This window comes from Symphalangus syndactylus, chromosome 13 (assembly GCF_028878055.3).
Source record: "Symphalangus syndactylus isolate Jambi chromosome 13, NHGRI_mSymSyn1-v2.1_pri, whole genome shotgun sequence".
NCBI lineage: Eukaryota > Metazoa > Chordata > Mammalia > Primates > Hylobatidae > Symphalangus > Symphalangus syndactylus.
The window spans coordinates 113,719,483-113,738,176 of NC_072435.2; the positions used below are offsets into that span (position 1 = coordinate 113,719,483).

Below are 18,694 nucleotides of genomic sequence, written 5' to 3' on the forward strand. Positions count from 1 at the left end.
TTTTTGAGCCCCGGCAGCTTTTGTTCCTTTGAACATAAGTGTTTGAAGCTTGGCGATGGCAGGAATTGGCTTTGGCCGTGAGATCTTAATATGTAATGATGACTGGGGCTGCAGGGGGCTCTGGAAGCGCCTGGGTATCTGAGAGCTCAGAGCAGGCTGGAAGGGAGGAGCTTGGAGGGAGGCTGGCGGCCTGCGGCTCCTGGTAACCTAGCAACCGGAGCCCTAGCAACGCGAGGGGGCGGGACCCAGGAAGGAAGTCGGAAACTGGTGGCCGCGTCTCGCGAGAGTTGCTTTTGCGCGCGAACTGTAAGTGCCAGGGTCTCAGGGTCAGGTCGCGGCTGGTCACTGTGCAGGCGCTTGGGTGACGCGACGATCTCAGCGGATCTGATCACCTTTGTCTCCCCGCCATGGAGACCTCAGCGCTCAAGCAGCAGGAGCAGCCCGCGGCGACCAAGATCAGAAACCTGCCCTGGTAGGAGGAGGCCGAGCGGCGGCGGTGGGCAGAAGGGGCCGGGCGGCCGCGCGGGGAGGAGGTGGCTGGGGTGGCAGGTGACCGGACCCCAACCCGACCTCTTCCCGTCGTCCCCTGGCCTGCAGCCGGGACCGAGCTGCAGAGGTTTCCCCCGACATCCCCCAGCTCCCCAGACTCGTCCGTTCTGTTTAGGACTTTTGCCAGTTCTCACCCTTTCACCCCCAGCTCCATTTGCCGAAGAAGAAGGCGGCTTTCGCACCTGGTGACAGCACAGGGGTTCGATCCCGCGTCTCCTGACACCTGCAATGGCCTCCGTGCCAAAATGCCCTCTTCCCACTCTTCAAAACCTGCGATGTGACTATTGGTCACATTTTAAACTAGTAATAACGCTCCCTGGTCAACTTTTATTGAATGGCATATTATTAGATTAGCAGACGCCCTGTTACATGTTCGATCCTTACAAAGACCGTAGGACGTAGGCACCGCTTCAAATTTTACACAGGAGGAAACTGCATTTTAGAAAGGTTAAATGACTTCCCTGTGATCCAAGACTAGAAAATTGGCTTGGAGGTGAATCCAGGAAGTCCGAATTCAGAGCTTGTACTCTTAACCATCCTACTTCAACAGCTGTGTTCTGGCAATGCTTCCAAGACTTTGAAGCAATTTGGCTTGGCTTCGAAAAGCTCCAAGTTGTCATTGTCTAGTAACTAGTTGAATTTGTCTTTACTATGGTTTAAAAAACCCAGAAGATTGACAGTTGTAACTATTTTATGTATTTACGTATTTATTTTTTTAGAGACAGGGTCTTGCTCTGTCGCCCAGGCTGGAGCGCAGTGGTGTGATCACAGCTCAGTGTAACCTCAAACATTGGGGTTCAAGCCATTCTCCTGCCTCAGCCTCCAAAGAACTGGGACTTTTAGAGGCGAGCTACCAAGCCCATCCTTTAACCATTTTAAAATGTACAATTCAGTGGCATTAAGTACATTCAGAATGCAGTGTACTGTTGTGGAGTCTTCCCGCTATCTAGTTCCAAAATTTCATCACCCCAAATGGAAATCCTGTACCCATTGACAGTTACTCCCCATTCTCCCCTTCCTCTAGCCCCTGGCAACCACTAATCTGCTTTCTGTCTCTATGGATTTGCCTATTCTGGACATTTCATGTAAGTGGAATCCTACACTATGTGGCCTTTTGTGTCTGGTTTCTTTCACTCAGCATCATGTTTTCAAGGTTCATGCATGTTGCTGCTTGTATCAGTAGTTCATTTCTTGTTATGGCTGAATCATATTCCATTGTATGGACAGAAGAGAAATAGTTGAAGGTTATTTGGGTAGGAGTTCAGTTTCAAATGCACTTTGAAATAGTACCCATCAGGTTGAGATTATAGGCAAACAGCTGGAAAGATGAAATTAGAACAGAGTTTTCAACCTCAGCACTATTGACATTTTGGGCCAGATACTCTGGGTGGGTTTAGGGGAGCTGTCCTGTGCACTGTAACATGTTTAACAGCATTCCTAGAGACTACACACTAAGTGCTATAGGACCCTCTGCCCACCTGTGACAACTAAATATGTTTCCAGATATCACTAGATGTTCCTAGGAGGATAAAATCACCCGTGGTTGAGAACCACTGGTCTGTATTCAAACTTAAAGTGCTTTTTTATTCTTCCTTTTTAAATTAGGATATGAAAGGATTCTTTTTTTTTTTTTTTTTTTTTTTTGAGAGAGAGGGTCTCACTCTGTCTCCCAGGCTGGAGTGCTGGAGTGCAGTGGTGCAATCTCGGTTCACTGCAACCTCCGCCTCCCGGGTTCAAGCAATTCTCCCACCCCAGCCTTTGGGGTAGCTGGGGCTACAGGGGAATGCCACCATGCCCAGCTAATTTTTGTATTTTTTGGTATTTTTTATTGAATGTCATATTATCGGGTTAGCAGATGCCCTGTTAGTTGTTCTATCCTTACAAAGACCCTAGGAGATACACATAGAGACAGGGTTTTGCCATGTTGGCCAGGCTGGTTGGTCTTGAACTCCTGACCCCAAATGATCCACCCACCTCGGCCTCCCAAAGTGCTGGGATTACAGGCATGAGCCACTGTGCCTGACCTGCAAGGATTCTTTTGCACATAAAATATTCTTGCATTTCTATATGTCATAATACATACTAAATTGTATTTCAGGGTTGAAAAATACCGGCCACAGACCCTGAATGATCTCATTTCTCATCAGGACATTCTGAGTACCAGTAAGTATCCATGTGTCAGTTGCTCTTGTCCCGGTTGAGGGACTCGTATAAATTTCTTTGTGATGTTGTCTCTCCTAAGTAATAATTCCAAAGAATCTGATTGAGCTTTGTAGAATGTGGCTTTAAGATCATTCATTCATTTTCTTCAGGTCGCTACAGTCTAGTGGGTAGGTCACAAACATGAGCATAAAATTGCAACACAGTGGAGTAAAAATAGCATTACAGAGAATCATTTAAGTTCACAGATGTTGCCAGCATCCAGAAAGGTGCCTGTAACACAGTAGGCACTCAATAAATACTTGTTGACTGGCTGCACTTTTGAGTGAATTCCAATTGCCCCAGGAAAGCAGAGATGAGGCCCCTGCATCAACTTACATCTGCCTCTGATTTGGACATTGAATTGAGTTGAAGAGCTTTCAGCCCAACGCAGGGGCCCAGGGTGAATGAGGCAGCTCCCAAAGCCTGATGGTGCCCTTCTTCCTTCCTGATCCTCAGTTCAGAAGTTTATCAGTGAAGACCGACTGCCACACTTGCTTCTCTACGGTCCCCCAGGGACAGGCAAGACATCTACCATCCTAGCCTGTGCGAAACAGCTATATAAAGACAAAGAATTTGGTTCCATGGTCTTGGAGGTAAATAAGATTGTTCTTACTCTACAAATAACTTAGGACTCCAGTCTCTTAATTTCAGTTCTGCTGGTTTTATTTTACTTTAAAAGTAAGTTGCCCCATAGACAGTTAGGAAAGAAGTAAATTTGAAATAAGATATTTTAATTCCCTTTTTCCTATAATGGTCATTTTGGTCTGGATTAGTGTTGGTCAGCTAGAGGGCAGTTACAGGGTTAGGCACCTTTTTCTCTGCTGTTGCCAACTTCTCCCTAAACCTTACTTTATGGTGACTTGGTTACTGCCTGTCTGCCATGGCCCCTCTAGATCAATTCTCCACGTTTCTCCACCCTATTCCTGCCTGGAAGGCTGAGCTCTACTGACTATAAGCTCACTTACCCTCTGGCTCCTGGTTGGGTTTGGCCAATAGGGGCCTTGGCAGGGGTAGGGGAAGGAAGTGAGTGATGCCTGGACCTTCCCTGGGGGCTGACACAGGCTGGCAGCATGGCCCACCTGTAGGGTACATCTCACAGGTGGTACTTTTCCTGCAGCCCTCTCCAGGTGCCTACAGCCACTCCCTTCACTAACCCCTTCAGGCTCAAGGGTGACAGGTATTGCATAGCCCCATGGTTTTCCTATATCACACCTTTAAAAAGATCTTGTTTAATTCTCTTCAAATTGCTGCATTTGAGTATGCCATCTGTATATTGCTGGGACCTTGACTAATATACTTAGATTCAAAAATCTGAGTATTGTCTATTGCAAGAAAAGTTTAACTTACTTTTTAGACGCAGGTCTCAGAACTTTGCTGCTACTAATGTCCTTATTTCCGTTTATTAAGAACTTGGTAACTTAGGATTGTGGTAGCTGAAATTTGTATCATTTTGCTCATACCAGAGGTGCTGTTCAGTGTAACCATACCAATTAATTATTTCTCCAGTTTATGTCAGTCATTGTCCTCAAAGGGTGGGGGTAATATAGCCATCTTTATTGATTTAGTGAGTTTTGTGTAAAACTGATTTTTTATTTTATGATGATCTCTTAGCCATCATTAGACATAGAGATCTAGCCTGCTAAGCTGGACTGATGAGGAAATACACTGAACACCAAGAACTCACAGATAGCACAGCAGCATGGTTTTTGTTTTGGCTTCTGTCTTCCACATTTAGCTGAATGCTTCAGATGACCGAGGAATAGACATCGTTCGAGGACCGATCCTGAGCTTTGCTAGCACAAGGACAATATTTAAGTAAGAATTATTTGTGTAATTTCACGCCCTTGATTTTGATTAGTAAGATGATATGGCTTAATTTTTTAATCCTCTCCTTAGCCAGTTTATATGGGTTGAAAAAAAAGTGACTTTGTCCAAAGCAACCACGGAAAAGAGATAAAGGAGAGCGATGGTAGTAAGAAGCGTCATAATGCAACTGTTAAAATAAAATGTTATCTACACTTGTATTAGCAAGTTTTTTTTTTTTCTTTTCTTTTTTGGAGACGGGGTCGCCCTCTATCGTATAGGCTGGAGTGCAGTAGCATGATCTCGGCTCACTGCAACCTCCACCTCCTGGGTTCAAGCGATCCTCCAGCCTCAGCCTCCTAAGTAGCTGGGACTACAATCATGAGCCATCACGCCCAACTAAATAAATAAATAAATAATTTTTGTATTTTTTAGTAGACGAGGTTTTGCCATGTTGCCTAGGCTGGTCTCGAACTCCTCAGCTCAAGCGATCTGCCCACCGCAGCCTCCCAAAGTGCTGGGATTACAGATGTAAGCCCAGCCTGTATTACCAAGTTCTTTAGGGGAGTATTAACTTCATTTTTAGTTCCTGAGAACTGGTTAGATTACCCTAAGACTGGATGAGCTAGTTTGAATTTAAAAATAGAGATCAGGAAGGACAACTAGGATGGTGGCTAAAAAAAAAAAAAGAAAAGAAAAAGGGTGAGGGCTGGGCGCAGTGGCTCACACCTGTAATCCTAGCACTTTGGGAGGCCTAGGCAGGTGGATCACCTGAGGTCAAGAGTTCAAGACCAGAGTGGCCAACATAGTGAAACCTCGTCTCTACTGAAAATACAAAACTTATCTCGGCATGGTGGTGGGTGCCTGTAATCCCAGCCACTCGGGAGGCTGAGGCAGGAGAATCGCTTGAACCCGGGAGGCAGAGGTTGCAGTGAGCCAAGATCGCAGCACTGCACTCCAGCCTGGGCAACAGAGCAAAAACTTCATCTTAAAAAAAGCAAAAGGGTGAGAGACTGAGGCGTGAGTGAGGGAGATGGGAAAAGCAGTAGCATGGTAGGCTGCTATGTGGAGGAAAGTGAAGATGCCAGAGCACACAGCGCACAGAGGTAGAGAAGTCTCCTCCATTCCCACCAAGGGTTGAAGGAGTGATGGGGCATTTCCTCTCTGAGTGACCAAAGATGTCTGCCTTGGCCAAAGTTCTAGAAGAAATTGTCTTTCTGAGACAGGGCCCAATGGCACAATGGGAAGATGTAGGTTTGAGCCCAAATGCTGAGGTGAGATTGAAGAAATCTTTAGACAGCACCATTTGTTTTTCTAGGAAAGGCTTTAAGCTAGTGATCTTGGATGAAGCAGACGCCATGACTCAGGACGCCCAGAATGCCTTGAGAAGAGGTAAGCAGAGGCGCTGTGGAGTGTTTGGGCTGGCGCGCACACTGGAAGGAGAATTAGGAACTTTGTGTTTGTTGCTGTTGTTATTGTGTTTTCTTGGTCGGGGGGGAGTTTTTTTTTGTTTTGTTTTTGAGTCAGAGTCTTGCTCTGTCGCCCAGGCTGGAGTGCAGTGGTGCGATCTTGGCTCACTACAGCCTCTGCCTCCTGGGTCCAAGCGATTCTCTGACCTCAGCCTCTCGAGTAGCTGGGATTACAGGCATGCACCACCACACCCGGCTGATTTTTATATTTTTAGTAGAGATGGGGTTTGACCATGTTGGCCAGGCTGGTCTCGACCTCCTGACCTTGGGTGATCCGCCCACCTCGGCTTCCCAAAGTGCTGGGATTACAGGAGAATTAGGACTTGAGATATGGCTTGGCTTGTTTTCAGTTTTCATCTTCTGGCCCAGAGAAATCTCTATGCCTTTCTCTGTGTCTCCCATCTAATGATACAGGCTAGATACCTCTGTAGTGGGAACTTCCCCTTCAGCAGCCTAAGGGCTAAGCCCTGCGGGGACTTTTCAGTCTGGCCAGTCACTGGTGTTCAACCTCCTTTGACACTAGGTTCAACTTCAGAGTTGGGAATTCATATCTTTCCATGGGATGGGGTGTGGAAAATCTTTCATCCTTAAACTATCAGATAGTCCTTTCTGCTAATAGTACCCTTTCCTTTCTACTAATGGTACCCTTTGAACCACAATAGCTAGGAAAAGCGTATCTGAAGTTGAGGTGCTCAGATTGCTGATATTACTTCACTGCTTGCCAAGTGAATGATTTGGCAGGGGGAGGGAGAGCACCCTGCGATTTTGTCTGTCTTCAGGGGCCTAGTGCAGTTCTTTTCTCTTAAAGGACACTTGTCATCTCTTATTAAGATTCCAAGTGAATCAGCTTTGAGAGAAGAACGATCTTTAGGAGTTTGTGGGGAGGGAGTAGATGGCAGCACATGTTTAAGAGAAGGACGGGGGAAGGGGGAGGAGGAGGAGGGGGAAGAGGAAGGGGTGAAGAGGAGAAGGGGGAGGAGAAGGCAGAGGAGGAGGTTAGGGGGAGGTGGAGGAGGAGAGGAGGGGGAGGAGGAGGAGGAGGAGGACAGTGAGAGTATCTTCTGGTCCTAGAAACTTGGCAGCCTTTCTTCGGCATCTTGTTCTGCCGAGTGACTGTCCTTCTGGGCAGATCCCCATGTGAGAACACTGGGTACCTACAGAATGGAACTGGTGTCATAAGCAACTCTTTGTTCTGGTTATTGCTCCCTTGAGTGCTCTAAGGCCTCCAGACAGTCTCCATGGAAAAGTCTGCAAAAAGACACCCCCCTCCCTGCCCACAGAAGGTGAAGAATCATCAACCTGCCAAATATAATTTTATGTAAAAGGACAAGAAGAGGTCTCATAATCTTAATGGGATTACATGGCAAAAGTGCCAGAATCATGGCAAATGGTAAAAAGGAAGCATTTCGTAAAATCCCACAGAGGCATGTTTACCAGTTTGTGAAAGAGGAGTGGCTAGGTAGGGCGCAGTGGCTCACACCTGTAATCCCAGTACTTTGGGAGGCTGAGGCAGGCAGATCACTTAAGGTCAGGAGTTCGAGAACAGCCTGGCTAACATGATGAAACCCCATCTCTACTAAAAATACAAAAATTGGCCTGGCACAGTGGCTTATGCCTGTAATCCCAGCACTTTGGTAGGCCAAGGCGGGTGAATCATGAGGTCAGTAGATCGAGACTATCCTGGCTAACATGGTGAAACCCTGTCTCTACTAAAAATATAAAAAATTAGCTGGGTGTGGTGGCACGTGTCTGTAGTCCCACCTACTCGGGAGGCTGAGGCAGGAGAATCGCTTTTACCCGGGAGGCAGAGGTTGCAGTGAGCCAAGATCGTGCCATGCACTCCAGCCTGGGTGACAGAGCGAGACTCTATTTCAAAAAAAAAAAAGAGGAGTGGCTAATCTCTGATCTGAACAGGCCAGCACTGCCCTGTCTTGTCGTAGGCTGCATCCTCACTTGTTTACATTCTTTCCTTTTTGAGACAGAGTCTCACTCTGTTGCCCACGCTGGAGTGCAGTGGAATGGTTTTGGGTCACTGCAACCTCCACCTCCCAGATTTAAGCAATTCTCCTGCCTCAGCCTCCCAAGTAGCTGGGATTACAGGCATGTGCCACCACACTTGGCTAAATTTTGTATTTTCAGTAGAGGTTTTGCCATGTTGGCCAGGCTGGTCTTGAACTCCTGACCTCAAGTAATCCTCCCGCCTCAGCCTCCCAAAGTGCTGGGATTACAGACGTGAGCCACTGTGCCCAGCCAACATCCTCACTTGTTTACAGTCTTGAATCTTTTCCTATACCCTTGTGACCACAGAAAAATTCAAGTTTTCTGGGCTCTCTGAAAAATCAGAATGGACTTTGACATGAGGTGGTTTTATTTTCTCTTACCAGTAATTGAGAAATTCACAGAAAATACCAGATTCTGCCTCATCTGTAACTATCTGTCAAAGATCATCCCTGCCTTGCAGTCCCGCTGCACAAGGTTTCGGTTCGGTCCCCTGACTCCTGAACTCATGGTTCCCCGCCTGGAACATGTCGTGGAAGAAGAGAAGTGAGTATTTTGCGGGCCTTTGGGGATGGAGTGTAGTAGAAACGGGCTTGTGGGATGACTGGCTGGTTCGTATGTAGAGGAGAGGATGTTGGAAAACGACTTTGCAGAGTGCCTAGCACAGGGGAGGCACCGGGGACCGTTCACTGCTATCATTTTCTCTGCTGTGTCAAGGCCATTCCTCATAAAAGTCATTTGGTACTTCATTTTTCTTGATTCCATCCTCCTCCCCTGGAAGCTGTCCCAATTTCCTCCTACTCTTCTTTGTCATTGGAAACTGCAGGCTGCTGAGTCCCTTCTGCAAAGATGCTTCCAGCCTTTTTAGACTAGAAGGGAAGGTTCTAAGACATCACATTCTGTGTAATCAGATGCCAAGCAAGTAGCCGACCTGAGCAGCTGCTTGTTGTAAAGGAGGAGTTTCGGCTGTGTGATCATGGCTTGTGCCAGGCCTCTGTCCTCCCCAGAGAGCAGAATTCAAGGCGACTGGCTCCATGGGAGAATGCTTGTTCCTAAATACAGGCTGTTCTCGATTTTGGTTGGCTGTGACTTCTAATGTGAAGCCCAGGTCCCTAAAAACCAGAGTGAATTCTAGATCATATAGATCAGGAGATTATTAACTCTGTTCCTCTCTTTCCTTCATTCCTTTAACGCCTTAATCATTCCAGGCCATCTTGTTCCTTTGGTGAATGCTGGTGCTCTCAGGGGGCCTCATAAATCCCTTTTGCTTATTTCTTTCAGAGTTGATATAAGTGAAGATGGAATGAAAGCACTAGTCACTCTTTCCAGCGGAGACATGCGCAGGGCTCTGAACATTTTGCAGGTATGGTCTCAGCAAATCCTTTTTTTTTTTTTTTTTGAGACAGAGTCTTGCTCTGTCACACAGGCTAGAGTGCAGCAGTGCAATCTCAGCTCACTGCAACCTCCGCCTCCTGGGTTCGAGCGAATCTCCTGCCTCCTGAGCAGCTGGGATTACAGGTGCCCACTACCACGCCCTACTAATTTTTGTATTTTTAGTAGAGATGGGGTTTTGCCATGTTGGCTAGGCTGGTCTCGAACTCCTGACCTTAAGTGATCCATCTGCCTTGGCTTCCTGAAGTGCTGGGATTACAGGCATGAGCCACCATGCCCGGCCTGGTCCCAGCAAATCCTGAGTCATTGTTTTGTAATAGTTTTTTAAGAAAGACCTAAGCAAAGGCATGATCAATCTGAAAATTTAGAAATCTACAGCTGGTAAGACCTTGATCTCATAACCTGCAGGATTCCTCCTCCTCACTTTGTATTTTGATTAATTGAAAAAATCACTTGTTGCAGGCCAGGTATGGTGGCTCACACCTGTAATCCCAGCACTTAGGGATGCTGAGGGAGGTGGATTGCCTGAGCCCAGGAGCTGGAGACCAGCCTGGGCAACATAGTGAGACTCTGTCTCCACTAAAGAAACATGAGCCAGGTGTGGTGGTGCACGCCTGTAGTCCCATCTACTCAAGAGGCTGAGGCAGGAGGGTGACTTGAGCCTAGGAGGTCCAGGCTACAGTGAGCCATGATCACGCCAGTGCACTTCAGCCTGGGCAACAGAGCAAGACCCTGTCTCAAAAAACAAAGAGAAAGCAAAAGAAAATGTTTTAAAAACAAAAAGAATCATTTGTTGCAAAGAAGGCAAAGGGAGGGAAGGATTTGGCACTGCAATAGCCAACAGGCTGTGGCATCCTCTGATGAGATGACTCTCCCGGTATTGAATATGTGGGTTCCCATTGCCTTGTGCCCATGGAACTTTGCTGCCCACCTGCATTGCTGCCTTGGCAATTTCTTCTTGGCTCCCTGAAGCTTGATGGCGGCTGTGACAGCCACTGTGATCTCCCCTTTCCCCCTCTGTCTGCACAGAGCACCAATATGGCCTTTGGGAAGGTGACAGAGGAGACTGTCTACACCTGCACCGGGCACCCGCTCAAGTCAGACATTGCCAACATCCTGGACTGGATGTTGAATCAAGATTTCACCACAGCCTACAGAAGTATCCTTTCTCATGACCTCCTGGCCACCGAGACCTGAAGGTGGCCCCAGGAGTTCAGGTTGTAGCCAGCACCCACACCTTGCTGGCAAAGGATGACTGGCTGCAGGCAACTCTGGTCAGCTTGTTGTGGGGGTGAGATGTCTGTAGGTGGAGTGGGTACTTGTCTTTAGCACTCCAGAGTTGTTCTTGGAGGACTCTGACCTTCAAGTCAGGGTAAGGCTTGAAGCAGCTTCACTCACAGATGGGAGAAAAGCTTAGGCCTTGGCATTGAAGATGCAGGAATTTTCAAGTGGTCAGTGATAGCGATAAGCTCTTGTGCTATAAAATTAAAGGCTAGGAATGGTGATACGAAGCCTTTTTGAAAATGCATTTGGGGCTGGGTGTGGTGGCTCATGCCTGTACTCCCAGTACTTTTGGAGGCTGAGTCGGGTAGATCACTTGAGGTCAGGAGTTCAAAACCAGCCTGGCCAACATGGCGAAACGCCGTCCCTCCCAAAAATACAAAAATTAGCCGGGCGTGGTGGGGGTGCCTGTAGTTCCAGCTACTCGGGAGGCTGAGGCATGAGAACTGCTTGAACCCGGGAGGCAGAGGTTGCAGTGAGCTGAGGTCATGCCACTGTACTCCAGCCTCAGTGACAGAGGGAGACTCCATCTTAAAAAAAAAAAAAAAAAAAAAAGAAAGAAAAAGAAAATGCAGTTGGCTTTACTCTCTACTAGAAGGAGGTACAACTCTATCTTTCAGAAAGCCCTTACTGAAGATTAAACAAAGAAAAATAAAGAATTGGAGTCCAACACATACAGCTTCAAGTTGAAAGAGAAACAGTTGTGTTGGGATTAAAAGCCCTACTTTAAGAATTCTCTTGCCCGGGTTTGGATTCAAAATTCTCTGCAGTATATTTGTTCTGGAACTTGTTCCCTTTGCCTTGACTGCTCCTCTAGATATTACAGAGTTGAAAACTCTGAAGGGGTTGGCACTGCATGATATCCTGACAGAGATACACTTGTTTGTGCATAGAGGTAACTTACATTATCCCCCAGCTGAGAAGCTGTGGAGAAGGTAGCCTGCTTTGGGATTAAGGATGGTTAGGACAGGAGGCTTCATTCTTGAAGTAAAGAAATTAATGAAGTGTAAATCAGACCCTTCTTGTTAGCAGTTCTGTCTTGCCACTGTTTAAAATTTTGTTCCAGAGCTGGGTACGGTGGCTCAAGCCTGTAATCCTAGCACTTTGGGAGGCCGAAGCAGGCAGATCACCTGAGGTCAGGAGTTCAAGACCAGCCTGGGCAACATGGTGAAACCCCATTTCTACTAAAAATACAAAAAATTAGCCCACCGTGGTGGCGCATGCCTGTAATCCCAGCTACTTGGGAGGCTGAGGTGGGAGAATCACTTGAACCTGGGAGGTGGAGGTTGCAGTGAGCCAACATTTGCCACTGCACTCCAGCCTGGGCGACAGAGCTAGAGTTCGTCTCAAAAAAAAAAAAAAAAAAAAAAAAACTTTGTTCCATAAACCCTCTTTTAATATCTAGAACTGCTGGGGAAAGTGAAAACTCCTGGAGGCTAACTTTATTTCCTCTAGGGGTTTATATTTTATAGCATAAGTAGTATATATTAATTCACATTTCAAAAAAAAAGTCTCTATCTATCTATCTAGATATATATTCCCAGAAAAGGAAGAGAAGATATGTAAACCCTGTAAACCAAAGCAGGCTTAAGGAAAACATCTTAAGTTCCACACTTGCCTGTACCTTCTACACACAGAATTGTTCTCAACCTTGGCAGCAGATAGGGGCGCTCCAGACAAATTAAGTCAGCTTCTCGGAGGACAACCAGGCATCCATATTCTCTGAGCTCTCCAGGTGACTTGTGTAGGCTTTCGGAGAAGCTCTTCCCTCCACAGTGGCCAACTGCAGATGGAGACTTAACTGGGTCAATGAATGTTGGTTCTGCCCAGGCCTTCACAGGCCTCTTCCTGGCTGGCCCATGCCATGCCTTCTGCCCAAGGTATGGTTGGCTCAGGCCCAGCTCTGCACCTTGATTGTGGAAGCTGAGCATAAACCAACTTTAAAAAATCAGTTGTTTGTGCTTGGTTTTTAAATGGGGACAGGATCAGTACGGTGGCTGACGCCTGTAATCCCAACACTTTGGGAGGTCGAAATGGGTGGATCACTTGAGCCCAGGAGTTTAAGACCAGCCTGGGCAACATGGTGAAACCCCATCTCTACAAAAAATACAAAACAGCCAGGCAAGGTGGCGCACATCTGTAGCCCCAGTTACTCAAGAGGCTGAGGTGAGGATCCCTCAAGCCCAAGAGGTCAAGGCTGCAGTGAGTCATGATCACGCCATGCCATGGCACTCCAGCCTGGGCAAGAGAGCGAGACCCTGTCTCAAAATAAAGTAAAATAGAAAATAAAAACAGCAAGTGGGAACTCAGCGTTGAAGTTAACTTGTAGAGCTACCCAGCTGCTAAGAGCAGTGTGATCTTTGGTTCTCTTAGGATCACTTTGGTATCTGCTCATTTTCCTTTTTGACTACCCTATAAAGCACAAAATCGAGTGGGTAAAAAGTATGAAACCAGCACTGTTTCTACTTTCTTAGAGGTCTGGTATCTAGTGAGCAGGCTGAGGCCTCAGGACTAGTTCAGTGTTGAGGATTTGATGTTGAAACTCATTTGTCCTCTGTGGGTTTTTTGACAGCAGAGAGTGACCTAACTCGTTTGATTTTGTTTTTCCCTCAGTTGACTTTCCATCTTCAGTTCGAATACATTTATTGACCAAAATGGCAGACATTGAGTGAGTACTTCTTGTCCCAGTTTTAATTCTTTTCCTCCTTTTTTCCCCTGTTGTGAGTTATTTGTTTCAACTTTCTTGGTTTCAGTTTTTTTTCCTAAATCGTTCACATACGGTACAATCTAGTCTGGTGATATTAAATGGAATGTGGGGAAGGGTGTGAGCTGCTTAAAGAACATGGGGATAAATTCACAGGTCAAGTACAGATCAGTTACATATCTGAGATGAAGGCCTCTCCTTGAACCTCACAGGCTTGGCCCACATTGATTCTGAAAACGCTCTTATTTGGGAGGCCTTCAACCACCCAGCTGTTATTAAGGCATTTTGGCATACTAAAGCATATTGGGGGGAAAAGTAAACACAAACTCAATTTTCTGCTTTGCCTGGTTCCGTAAACACTGTTATTAGCCCCCAGTGAAGCTGGCAGCTATCATTTAAGTAGACAGAGCATTGGGTTCAACATAGACGTCAGCATAGGCCAACTCTAATTTGTGGCATTGGCTTTCACAGGCACAAATTAGGTCACCTCTCCTCATTGTATTGTGAATATGACGATTTTGCTCTCAGTGGCTGGGCATTTAAAAGGTGGCGAGATGAACTCCAGTGTCCTGCTTTACTGACTAGACCACAGACCCACCGATATATCAGCCAAACTTCCCAGTGAAATGGCTTAATTAAGAGGAAGGAAATCTCTGTTTTGTTTCCCTCTTAACGTATTTTGCCGACGAAATAATCCTTCATTACATAAATTTTGTATATCTGTATAGTTAGGACAAAGTTAAGTTCAGAACACCACTGTTGATACCTAATAATTCCTTTTTTTTCTTTTTTTGAGACAGAGTCTCACTCTGTCACCCAGGCTGGAGTACAGTGACGCAATCTCGGCTCACTGCAACCTGTGCCTCCCAGGTTCAAGTGATTCACCTGCCTCAGCCTCCTGAGGAGCTGGGATTATAGGCATGTACTACCATGCCCAGCTAATTTTTGTTTTTTGTTTGTTTGTTTTGTAGAGACAGGGGTTTCACCATGTTGGCCAGGCTGGCCTCAAGTGATTGGCCCGCCTCCAAAAGTGCTGGGATTACAGGTGTGAACCACCGTGCCCGGCCTGATACCTAATAATTTTTAAAATTGAATCTGTCCTTACGAGTTTGAAACATCACATTTATAAATCAATGTGTAGGGCAGAGAAGAAAATGTTAGGGGGGACACATACAAGATTGCCATCCAGGGTAAATTTGTTTTATCAATTCCCATCCCCACTCCTTCAACAGATTTTCAGCCCTAGATCTCTTATTCCCTTAAGAAAAGGCAGCTGTTTGGTGTCTTTTTTCTTACCCTGTGTTTGGTTTCTCTTAGGTACAGGCTTTCTGTTGGCACCAACGAGAAGATCCAGCTGAGCTCCCTCATTGCTGCATTTCAAGTCACCAGAGACCTGATTGTTGCAGAGGCGTAGATGCTCCGAGGGCCGTTCACAATTCTCAGGGCTCAGCAGTGACGGGAGAACAGAGGACAGTTCCAGGATAAACTGCTGCCTGGGGCTGTGGGATGAACCAGTCACCCCAAATCTTGGAAAAACTCCCTTCCAGGAGAGGATGGGCAGGCATTTAAAAAGTACCATTTTTGTGGTTGTTTGGAGCAGGGATGTACAAAATAATTTTAATGTGTAACTCATACTGCCTGTCTTTTATAGGGGAAAAAATAACCTTTTTTATTTTAAAGTTATAAGGTTTTTACCTTTTAGTTGCTTGGATGACAGGGAATTAGCCTACCCCATTTTGGTCTGGAACAGAAGACTTTCAAATTTAATCTGGTCCAAGTGTCTTCCTACTCAAGGTAAACATCATCTCTAAAATTACGTTTATGATTCTAATATTTGGCATTGTGTCTGTATCTAATTTAAACAGATGTTAACGGATGTCTGGCCAAAACTATTATACTTTTATAAGATGAGCTGAATCCTCTTGCTTTAAAAACTGGTCTTTTTATTTACCCTCTGTGGTAGAAGAGTCACCAGCAGGTTCCAAATTGATGTGGATGATAGGAAAAAAACCTTAATTTTAAATATAATACAGAGCCTTAAACTATGCCACTGAGGGGCAGAGGCTGTGTAAAACGCACTTGTTTTCATGCAGGAGCGGGGCAAGTAAGATTGAGCCTGACAGTAAACCTAGAACCGCGGAAGGGCTGGGACTTTTGTACAAATTTCACATTTATTTTACAGCAATCATGCTGCATTTGTGTTAGTGTTCTTTATAATAAAAAACAAAGCAGCCTGCTGGCTGGCTGTGTTACAAGTGACTTCCTTAGACAGCTAGAAAGATGCTGACTTTGTCAAACTTGCATTTATATGAAAACCTGTCTCTAATATCACAGAATAAACTTTCTTTGGATGCTGTTCTTTATAAAGTATCAAATTCTTAAACTGTCAAATGGGAAAAGTCACTATTCCCTTTGTTCATGGAGGACTCACCCTCTTAAGGACAGCGGCAAAGTATGAAGCTAAATCTGATGGCCAACCAGGCCTCAAACCACCCAGAGGCTCAGCCTCTGCTGTACCTGGAACTTCAAAATAACCATGAAATGTAAACGTTGGCCAATCCATTCCCAGCTCTTCCGCTGTACTACTTGTTTTATGTGTTTATTTTTTGAGGCAAGATCATGCTCTGTCACCTAGGCTGGAATACCATGACACGATCATGGCTCGCTACAGCCTCCATGTCCCAGGCTCGAGCAGTTCTCCCACCTCAGCCTCCTGAGTAGCCGGAACCACAGAACCACAGGTAAATGCCTCCACATCCTCAGCCCCCTGAGTAGCTGGGGCTACCGTGCACACCAGCACCACACTAAGTTTTTTGGCTATTTTTTTTTTTTTTAAATAAAGATGGGGGTCTTATCTCATTCTGTTGCCCAGGCTGATCTTGAACTCCTGGGCTCAAGCAGTCCTCCCACCTCAGCCTCCCAAAGTGCTGGGATTACAGGCATGTGCCGTCACACCCAGCCCTGCTTGTTTTAAAAGGGGACTTTTTTTTTTCTTAATGGAAAAAAATGAAACAGAGAGCCAAAAGCTTTTAACTGTTTTTTTTTTCTTTCCTTCAATGAAAGCCTCTCATTTTGAAAAGACATGTTTTTCTTCAAGCAACAAAGGTGGTAGAGGAAATTCCTCAACTTTCTCAATGAGTCATGTAACATTACACTGGCCTCCATAAAGCACCGATTAAGAAAGCTAAAGAATAAGATGTTGTATTTCTTTTAAAATAATTTAAAATATATTAAATTTTCCTAAGGCAGGTTTTGTTTGAATGAGGTGTCTTGATTAGATAACTACATGCCACTGAAGGAGAACAGTACTTTTAAGGAGCTATTTTTGTTTCGCAGTAGAGTTGAAACCAGCTGATTAATCCAACGAAGTTAAACAGCAGAGACAGATCTCGTACATAAGAGTATCAGCTAAAGTCATGACTACACCAATTCTTTACACAATTAAGACATCTTTGCAACTGTTCAATTTAAGTACTATGGTTTTTAGATAATCGAGAAAAACACAGCTGTACCTTAACATCTGTTGAGTAAATACAAATAAATATGATGCTAATAAATGGCCATTGATAACTCAGTAGGCATCTGAATAGTCATGCAGTTTAAGAATACATCCTTGTATAATCTGACATACAAAGTTGTCACTTCCTGCACATGCACACCATTGTTAAAAAAAAAAAAAAAGAAAAGCCAGTAATTAATAGTGTCTGGATCGGTCAGGAGCACGGCCTGATTCCCCTGTAATTCAGTTAAGCTAAATTAATACCTCATACCAAATGGCTCCAGGAAAACTGTCCTGCAGGTCAGAAGGGAGCCCAAGAAGAAAAGCACTTGGCCAACATTGAAGCAGCTCTGACCACAGCAGGAGAGAACTTGAACCAATGCTACCACTGCATCAGAAACACAAGGGTAGCTACTAGGCAGAAGCCATCCTTCCCAGTGGAGGGAGCGTGAGCTGCTCTGCCCCTAGAGAGGCTCTGGAGGCCTACTTAGTTGTATAATCGAAACAACATCAGTAACTGCACTTTGAATCAAAACAACCAGAAAGAGTTCAACACTTGCTGTTCGTAACTGGACTGAAGATTTAAGGTAAGGCTCTGTTGCCGTGCAAGTGGAATCTCTTCCTCTAAGACTGACTTTCACATGCCAGGGAGAGAAAGATCCATGACTAGTACACTGGAATCTGGTTTTGCTACATTCTATTCACAATCCCTAAGAAATGCTATTTCAATCCAAGACCAGATGTTTGGCCCATTATTCCAGCAACTCCCTTTGACAGGACGATTTACCCTGCTACAAAGAAGCACAAGATGTGGTGTTGCTTAAAAAGTCCTGTATGTGAGGAACTCTTTCATTTTCTTGGGGATTGGCAGTGCTAGGACTTGGTAAGTTGTTAGGAAACTTCGAAGGGCTTTCCGGCATAAGTGCTTCAGTGAGGACAGGACCCTAGGAGCTGTCCAGAACTGGACATGGCCATCTCTTGTCCTGGAATGAAACAGAAACTGATGCTAACACAGAGCTTGGATGTTCATGTTTTCATGAGGACGGATACTCATGTTTCTATTTTGACTGGAAAGAGCAGGAGACTTCGGAGAGTGAAATGGAACCCTGACCGTAGAAATGGATGTAAAAGTTGTGGTGCTGAATAATTAAAGCTGCTGATAGGATTAGAAAAACTCAAGACACCTGTGATAACAAAGTGCTCTCTCTCTCTCTCTCTCTCTCTCTCTCTCTCGGCACAGCCCTTTCTAAATCTGACCACAGTTAGTTCAAAAGTAATAGGGGGAAGAGTGCCACCTACTGAATTATAGATGTTACCTGTAAAGTGGTCTTTTGGCCCTAAATGGTTTCCCATATATTATGCATCATCTCAATTTTATTCTCCCTTGTGAACTTGGCCCATTAGGTGGCATGACTTACAGGTCTTTAATTACATTTAGGTTAAATATTCAGAGAAAATGGGACACTGTTATTAGCAAAATCAATCATTTGAGTTTTATATAATCTTGAATTGCCTTAAAGGTTTCCTCATAGGCAAGAAAATTCTAGATGGTTTCTTTCCTTAAAAAGCCCCATGGTATACTCAGCAGAAAGCACCACCCATCTGTTCAGCTAACAAATACATACCCTGTGGCAATGACTCCACCATGTGGAAAAAATGTGCAGCAAAGACCATTGGTCATAGGAGCAAATGCAATGGGAGTTTTCAGTTCCAGGGCCCAGATCCTGAGGAGTCTGGATGGGGAAAGAGAACATCTGTACATTAGCTGACCCAGGGCCAGACCAAGAGGGTCTTGCT

General features: G+C 45.3%; 2 protein-coding genes across 11 annotated transcripts in view; one reads left to right on the forward strand and one right to left on the reverse strand.

The window, feature by feature from the left end:
- Positions 1-245: 245 nt before the first annotated feature.
- RFC5 (replication factor C subunit 5) lies at positions 246-16,646 on the forward strand. 7 transcript variants are annotated; one of them, XR_010114958.1, is made up of 12 exons: positions 262-472; positions 2,648-2,712; positions 3,208-3,344; positions 4,487-4,566; positions 5,873-5,946; positions 8,408-8,567; positions 9,303-9,384; positions 10,443-10,572; positions 11,512-11,589; positions 13,308-13,362; positions 14,716-15,192; positions 16,010-16,646. XR_010114958.1 is itself a non-coding variant. In XM_055235595.2 (12 exons), coding segments are annotated over exons 2-12 (960 nt in total). In that variant the 5' UTR covers positions 400-472; positions 1,574-1,632; the 3' UTR covers positions 14,813-15,765. The 7 variants fall into 7 exon arrangements, 4 of the variants coding, with proteins under 4 accessions (XP_055091568.1, XP_055091569.1, XP_055091570.1 ...); XR_010114959.1 differs by having other exon boundaries at positions 16,034-16,646; XM_055235595.2 differs by lacking the exon at positions 16,010-16,646 and adding an exon at positions 1,574-1,634 and having other exon boundaries at positions 400-472; positions 14,716-15,765.
- The window catches only part of WSB2 (WD repeat and SOCS box containing 2), a 29,737-nt gene continuing 27,465 nt past the window's right edge, over positions 16,423-18,694 (reverse strand). For all 4 annotated transcript variants that reach the window (XM_055235591.2, XM_055235589.2, XM_055235590.2 and 1 more), the window contains 2 exons: positions 18,523-18,630; positions 16,423-17,880 (listed from right to left, as the gene is read on the reverse strand). In XM_055235591.2, coding sequence (XP_055091566.1) covers positions 17,718-17,880; positions 18,523-18,630 — 271 coding nt within the window. In that variant the 3' untranslated portion in view covers positions 16,423-17,717. The remainder of the gene's footprint in view (positions 17,881-18,522; positions 18,631-18,694) is intronic.

What these genes read in the sequence shown, in the direction of transcription:
- RFC5 (XM_055235593.2), top strand. Translation starts at nt 408, where the DNA reads ATGGAGACCTCAGCGCTCAAGCAGCAGGAGCAGCCCGCGGCGACCAAG. An exon ending in CCAGAATGCCTTGAGAAGAG is followed by an intron (nt 5,947 to 8,407) that starts GTAAGCAGAGGC and finishes TTCTCTTACCAG; the next exon opens with TAATTGAGAAATTCACAGAA. An exon ending in ACACTTGTTTGTGCATAGAG is followed by an intron (nt 11,590 to 13,307) that starts GTAACTTACATT and finishes TTTTTCCCTCAG; the next exon opens with TTGACTTTCCATCTTCAGTT.